General features: G+C 49.0%; 1 protein-coding gene across 1 annotated transcript; it reads left to right on the top strand.

Moving 5' to 3' along the window:
* Window positions 1–338: 338 nt before the first annotated feature.
* Window positions 339–6,705, top strand: Mmp21 (matrix metallopeptidase 21). Its single transcript, XM_051145469.1, has 7 exons — window positions 339–723; window positions 1,791–2,322; window positions 3,268–3,407; window positions 3,671–3,812; window positions 5,306–5,563; window positions 6,082–6,254; window positions 6,406–6,705. Exons 1-7 carry the CDS (start codon window positions 562–564, stop codon window positions 6,703–6,705), a joined length of 1,707 nt encoding a protein of 568 aa, XP_051001426.1. The 5' UTR covers window positions 339–561.
* Window positions 6,706–7,508: the final 803 nt, after the last annotated feature.

Genomic DNA, 7,508 nt, shown 5'->3' with positions numbered 1-7,508 from the left:
AACCTGCTGAGCAATCTTGTCTACCCTACAATTTTCTTTTTTATAAAGAAAAACAACTAGTAAGAGGCAAAAATGAAAATACAAGTCTGAGAAACAAAATTACCATGTCCTAAGCCCCAGACCATCCAGAAAACGGAGACATAAAAAGGAACAAACTGAAGGTTACAGCTCTGCAGCTGCAGGCCCAGTCCTGCATGTTGTTAGGGCTTAGGCTCAGCCTTCACAGCAGCACAGGTGGATGCACCCAGCCCTTCTCCCTCAGTTCATTTATGAGCAAACTCAACCACTAAAGTCAACACAAGAGAGCAATCCACAGGTCCCCCACTCAGAAGTACTATAACACAAGACCAAGGAAGAGGAATTCTCACACCCCTGAGAAAAGTGGCCCTGGGGTCTTCAAAGGCAGCTCACCAGGGCCTCAGAAGCAGCCTCCTAGCAGGCACACTTCTGAGCTGAGTGAAGAATGCTTGCTTGCTTATAAAAGGGCCCTGCCTTGCCCTGCTCCTCAGGAGGGGAGACAGGGACGTAGTGGGGTGGGAGTATCAGAGTCCCAGTGGGACCATGCTTGCTGCCTCAGTCTTGCGTCTGACATGGCTGCTGTGCTGGCTGGTTGTACCCCAGCCCACCCAGCCCGAGAGGCTTTTCCACAGCCGGGACCGTTCGGACCTGGAGCCATCGCCCCTGAGCAGGGCCAAGCCCATTGCTGACCTCCATGCTGCTCAGGTAAGAGGAGAGCCACAGAGCAGCAGCATCTCCAAGCACATGCAGTATACAGTACACACACACACATGCACACACGCACGCACACACATGCACACGTACACACACAAGCATACGTGTGCACACATAGAGGCCAGATCATAACATGGAAGGGTGGCTGTGCAGAGGCCGAGTGTCTGCTTAACCTGGTGTCATCTTTGTGGAGCTGGGAATAACACAGCCTTGCCTGTGCTAGCAAAGCACCATTAACTTTTGAGTTGCACCTAGTTCCTTCTGATGTTAACCCTAGAAGCACCGGTGCCTGGGCAGGATCAACCCTACAGAGAACAGCTTTAAAGGTCAGAGGACATTGGAATATGAGCTTGTGGTACTGTCAGAGTCTGAGGCACTGTGTTGGAGGCATCCCTTGGTTGGCCTTCTGCCAGTCCGGGCATACAGAGAAAGGATCCAGCAAAGATCCCAGCACAGCACTACTGAGTGGCATTCACTGCCACAAGACCAGGACTCCTTTTCTCCCAGAGTCATGGGTTGGAGTAAGAAGACATCTCCTGCCACTTGCCAGCCCTGTAGGCAAGTAGTTTCTAGGCACCTCAAGCAGACAGATAACCAGGATTTCCCTTGAACTCCTGGATTCAGGGTGCCGCCAGGGTGAAGAGCAGGGAGAAGGGACAATGGGCCAAACTTGCCTTGGACTCCGAGGGGCACCTCTGCAGCCCCTGCTTTCCCTGCCCCTACATGCTAGAAGCCCACCAGGCTCTTAGAATGAATCTTGCCCAGTCCCCAGGTGTTGGAGGTCCAGCTTCCTGGGCAGGTCTCCCTCTCAGCATCTCAACCCACACAATGTGTAGCCACCTTTACCTTTGACCTCTTACCTCTGGCATGGGCACTTCCCTTCAAGTCCTACCACTTGGCCGGCTTCAACTCTGCCCTTTCACAGGCCATGTGGCAGCCATGATGTCACTCTGATAGGCCCTGGATGATGTCCTTTATCTAGTGTCACTCTAGGTATCCTCCCCCCCCCCCCCCCCCCCCCCCCGCACCTATGAAATTAGGGCTTCTCTTTCTCACAGAGATTCCTGTCGAAATATGGCTGGTCAGAGGTGCCTAGCCCAAAGGAATCAGCAGGGGGCCCTGTGGGCTCCACCTTGGCTCAAGCTGTGCGCAGATTCCAGAAGGCGAACAGACTGCCAGCCAGCGGGGAACTAGACTCACCTACACTGGCAGCTATGAACAAGCCACGCTGTGGTGTCCCTGATACACAGCTGCCACCTCAGGCAGCCCTGCCAACCCCAGCAGCCCCACCAGCCCCTCTAGGTCTCCGGCCAAGGGCCCGACAAAAGCGTTTTCTTCGAATGCTGCTACCCAAGCCAGCTGGGCAACATGAGGATGCCTCAGACACTGGGACCAGCAGGGCCTTCTCCAAGAAGACCCTGACCTGGAGGCTGGTGGGGGATGCCTACAGCAGCCAACTCTCTGGCGACGAGCAGAGATATATCTTTAGACTGGCCTTCAGGATGTGGAGCGAGGTGACACCACTGAACTTCCGGGAGGACCTCACTGCCCCTGGCACCATGGTGGACATAAAGCTGGGTTTTGGGAGAGGTAAGAGGGGTGCAGACTTGGGATCCCTTCCTGCCTGCTCTGAACACAGCCTCTGATTCTTCCACCAAGGCCCTATGCCCAGTATCATGCTAAGGGCAGGCTGGACCAATCACAGCTTAATTGCCTTGTCACACCCAGGGTGGTGTGGTTTCAACTCCTACCTGCTGGCTTCTTCAGAGATGATTCCTAAAGGGGGTGGGGTTCTACGCTCTAGATTCTAAGGTCTTAGCTCATCACTCACCCTGCTGGCCATATGATGCAGCAGCAAGTATGTCCTACATACATAAAGCCACTATCTCCTTGTTGGCAGACTGGGAGACAAATACCTGACTTCCACAGCACATCTGTGAATAGGTGTTCCCATCCACCTTGCTGCTCTCTCTGGGTTAATTTCTCAATCCTAGGGTACATAAGACGTACAAGTGTATTTATACTTTCATACATATAAGTAAGAGATGGCCTTTCCCATCATAGGGGCCCAGCTCCAATGCTGTCTCCTCCATCAGTGTGTGTGCATGCATGTGTGCGTGTGCACGAGTACACACATATGCACACACACACAGAGGAGAGGCCAGATGTTTCCAGTCTTTTTCTTTTCTTCTTTTTGTTTTATTTTTCAAGACAGGGTTTCTCTGTGTAGCTCTGGCTGGCCTGAAACTTACTTTGTAGACCAGGCTGGCCTTGAACTCACAGAGATCCACCTGGGTCTGCCGCCCAAGTGCTAGAATTAAAGGCTTGCGCCAACTCGACTGGCTTGTTTCTAGTTTTTATAACCACACAGTTCACAGACACCAGGCGACTGTCTGCTTCCACTGAGGAGCTTCCACAGAGCCTGTTGCTGGACTAGCTCCAGGAAGCTGTGGTGCTGTCAACGTCTGTGCTGTCAGAGAGGGACTTAAGATAGGCACCTTCATTCACTGCCACCCTCCCATCTTCCCACATCAGGCCGGCACCTGGGCTGTCCTCGGGTGTTCGACGGGAGTGGCCAGGAATTTGCACATGCCTGGCGCCTGGGTGAGATCCACTTCGATGACGATGAGCACTTCACACCTCTATCCAGTGACACTGGCCTCAGCCTTCTCAAAGTAAGAGGCTCCAGCTGCTTTGCTGGAAAGGCAAAGCACACTAGCACAAGCTCAGAAGCACAGCTTGTCCTTGGTGCATGCATATCCTTCTAGAAAGTTTAGCAAGTCTTGTGTGGTAGTTCCCCAGTAGTCACTGTTTCTCTCCTAAACAGGTACAACCCTGCACAGGGCACAGGTTGGGTCTCTGTAACTTAGTGATTGGTCCCAGGAGCATCCATGATTCAGGTTTGGTCCCACATCTGTGGTTTGTATTCCCCTTCTAGGTAGCTGTCCATGAAATCGGCCATGTCCTTGGACTGCCTCACACCTACAGGGTGGGATCCATAATGCAACCAAACTACATTCCCCAGGAGCCTGCATTTGAGTTGAACTGGTCAGACAGGAAAGCAATTCAAAGGCTATATGGTAAGATGGGTCTAGGGCAGACTCTGGCTAGAGGGTACTGAGGAGGTTAAAGCCAGCAGGGTCTTATCAATGCTTATTAGGCCAATCTCCAAACAGCACAGGTTGCATGGCCGAAGAGCTGCTCTCAAATTCCATCTGCAGGCTCTTAAAATGATCACATTAGACCACACATGGCCACAGGTGAGGAACATTGTTACATTAAAAATGTATTGGTAGCAGGTTACCAAGAAGAGACTTGAGACCCTATGAGCATATAAAGGGGGAGGAAGTCTCTCTCAGTCACAGTCATAGGGGAAGGGAGTAAGGGGAAAATGGGAGAGAGGGAGGAATGGGAGGATACAAGGGATGGGATAACCATTGAGATGTAATATGAATAAATCAATAAATTTTTTAAAAATGTATTGGTTCAGCCTAAGATGCTAAATAAAGACAGAGTCTGAAGCCAGGCAGAAACTATAGTAATACAAATCTATCCCTAAACTATGGCAAACGAACTACTCTAAACTGATATATAAGACATATACCCCAAGCACTCGCTACTACGATTCTCCACAGGCCAGCCTTCCCTTTGTCTTCCTTCCCAGTCAACCGTCTCTTCGCTCTCTCTCCCAACTGCCCAGCTGATTGGCTGACCAGCGCTTTATTAACAGTTGTTGCATCCACTCAGCATTCTTCCACAATACAACTATCCTTTTTGTGCCTTCTCTTCCTCTTCTTAAACACTGGTGAGGACAGAGGACATCATGGCTTTTAGACACACAGGGCTCCCCATGCCTTGGCATCACAGAGCTATTTGAATGCAGGGCCACTGTGAGAAGCTGTGATTCCAGTCACCAGCTGCACCACAAACTTTCAGTTGTTATGCTGGGTACCTAATGGCTACTTAATACACACAGCTGGGCAGAGAGAGATGGCTTGGCAGTCAAGAGTGGCTTCCAAAGGTTTAATTCCCAGCATCTGCATCTGGTGACTAACAATCACCTGTAGTTCAGTTCCAGGGGATCCAAAATCTCTGGCCCCTGTGCCCCACGCCACATATAATTTAAAATGTTAAGTCTTTAAAAAAAGGAAAACAGGGTTGGTTGTAGCACAGATACCCAAAATTGGGGAAGTACTTCCATTCCTAGGCCCTCACACCCCATCCCAGTTCTGTTCTCATGTGCTTCCACTCTTAACATCCAAAGTCTGTTTCAGCCATGTGAACATCCCCAGTGGAAACATGGCTAAGTGCGCCCAGACCCAAATGCCATTGAAAACCAAATGGACCAACTAGAAGCATGGGCCAGCTGCCCTTAGGGAGGTCACAGAACTGCATCCAGACTGGGTCCGGGAGCCCTGTGAGTAGTGTCCTAAAGTTCAGCCTACTCACTGCTCAGTCTTTATGATGCTTTAAGGCATCCCAACAGGAAGTGCTAGCCATGTAGTGTCTCCATTCAGACAATTATGAATGCTAGTGTTTGCAGTGACACATTGCTGGAATCTTCTCTCTCCAGGTTCATGTGAGGGATCGTTTGATACGGTGTTTGACTGGATTCGCAAGGAGAAGAACCAATACGGTGAGGTGAGGGTGAGGTTCAACACCTACTTCTTCCGCAACAGCTGGTACTGGCTCTATGAAAACCGAAACAACAGAACTCGCTACGGGGACCCCCTCCAAATCCTTACTGGCTGGCGTGGAATCCCCATGCAAAGCATAGATGCCTTTGTTCATGTCTGGTCACGGGGAAAAGATGAGCGGTACTTCTTTAAAGGTAACTATGCTTCAGGAGTGGCTCCATGTCTTACTGAACTTGCACTGTGCTGGTAACCACTGTTTTTGTTTGTTTGTTTGTTTTGATCCTCTGATCTTAGGAAGACATAAGTAGTCACCAATGAATGAGTAAACTTGGTCAGGTGACTCTAACATGGAAAAGAATGATTCTCTGTGATATTCATGGGCTTTCACTGTGAGAGGCAACTAGCATTCCAATATGGCAGCGATGGGCAGGGCAAACATTACTGGGGTCAAATTGAGAAGCCACGTGAGGCCTGAGCAGATGGCCGAGTGAGAAAGCCCTGCTTTCTCTGGAATCATGGCAGAGGACCATGCAGGGCTGACTTAGGACCTATTATTGGCAGGTGTCCTTTGGAATGAATGAAGCAAAGTGGCACTCCAGGTTCTCATAGCATGGTGGAGTTCAGTAGCCCTGGACTGTGCCTCTAGCCCATGCTATGTTTCTTGTAGTCTGGTATTAATAAACCACACTGACAGTTTTGGGTTGGCTCTCAGGAAACCAATACTGGAGATACGACAGCGAGAATGACCAGGCACACACAGAAGATGAACAAGGAAGGAGCTACCCCAAATTGATCTCAGAAGGCTTTCCTGGCATACCCAGTCCCCTGGACACTGCCTTTTATGACAGGAGGCAGCAGTTAATTTACTTCTTCAAGGAGTCTCTAGTAAGTAAAAGATGTTCTCATCACTTCAGATCTACAAAACAATGGCAGATCATCAGATGGAAACAGAACTTCACATCTACAGAATTCAGTGCAAAGTCAGACTGAATTAGAAGTCAACAATCCTCAGAAACGTGTCTGCTTTACTTTGCAGGTGTATGCATTTGATGTCAACCAAAACCAAGTACTTAATTCTTATCCAAAGAAGATGAGCCAAGTGTTTCCAGCAACAATGCCTCAAAACCACCCATTCAGAAACATCGAATCCGCTTACTACTCCCACACACACAGCTCTGTCTTCTTTTTCAAAGGCAACTCATACTGGAAAGTAGTGAATGACAAGGACAAACAACACAACTCTCGGCTTCCTCTGAATGGCTTATTTCCAGAAAAGTCTATTTCAGAGAAGTGGTTTGATGTTTGTGATGTTCACACGTCTACCCTGAACATGTAATGAGAGCAGGAAAAACCAGACTAGGACTTAGGAACAGGTTTAAGAGATGTCAGCCTTCTTTGCAAAGAAAACAAACCCGATTCTCAGTAGCTAAAGCAAACATGGATTCCTAAGCTAAAGCAGAACAAGAGAGCAGTACTTGAACTTTGAAGATAGATTTAGGGATCTGTTGCTTGGGGAAAAAATATCTTTTAGAAATATCAAATAATTTACCTTAGGGAATCCCCTCTGCCATTCAGTTCCAATAGTGCCACCAGGGGTCCCACCATTGCATGGTATAGAAATGGCTTTTGCAGCACTTAAACTGAGTTCTGATCTAGGATAGGCCACACAATTGTAATTAACTATACTGCAAAATGCATGTTATAACGACATATTTAACATTCAACACGAACCAAAGGTCTCCAGCATCCCAGCACTACCTCTGCACTCTGTGGTGGTCGCCTCCTGCTGCTGAATGCACCTTGTGCTCAGGGCCTCACCCCAGCTGGCTCTGCAGGTCATGGCTTTTCTGGATCACTGTAGTTGGTCTTGTCTCCTTGCAAAGCAGGAGTACACAATAGGGCTCTGGAAGCTACCTGGTTAACTGCATTTTTTCTAATCTAGGACAGGCATGGAACCCTTTAAGTTCTGTACAATATGGCTTTATAAGTTTGTTTGTTTGTTTTCCAAGACAGAGTATTTCTGTGTAGTCCCTGATGTCCCAGAACTCTCTCTAAACCAGGCAGGTCTTGAACTCAGAGATCTACCTGCCTCTGTCTGTTATGAGCTAGGATTAAAGGCGTGCACCACCCCTACCCCCC

The sequence above is a fragment of the Acomys russatus genome, chromosome 5 (assembly GCF_903995435.1).
Source record: "Acomys russatus chromosome 5, mAcoRus1.1, whole genome shotgun sequence".
Lineage (NCBI taxonomy): Eukaryota > Metazoa > Chordata > Mammalia > Rodentia > Muridae > Acomys > Acomys russatus.
This window is presented reverse-complemented; position numbering and strand designations above follow the sequence as displayed.

Excerpts from the sequence above, each read along its gene's own strand:
- Mmp21 (XM_051145469.1), top strand. The coding sequence starts at position 562 with ATGCTTGCTGCCTCAGTCTTGCGTCTGACATGGCTGCTGTGCTGGCTG. Across the intron at positions 2,323-3,267 it reads AAAGCTGGGTTTTGGGAGAG|GCCGGCACCTGGGCTGTCCT; the intron begins GTAAGAGGGGTG and ends TTCCCACATCAG. Across the intron at positions 6,255-6,405 it reads ACTTCTTCAAGGAGTCTCTA|GTGTATGCATTTGATGTCAA; the intron begins GTAAGTAAAAGA and ends TTTACTTTGCAG.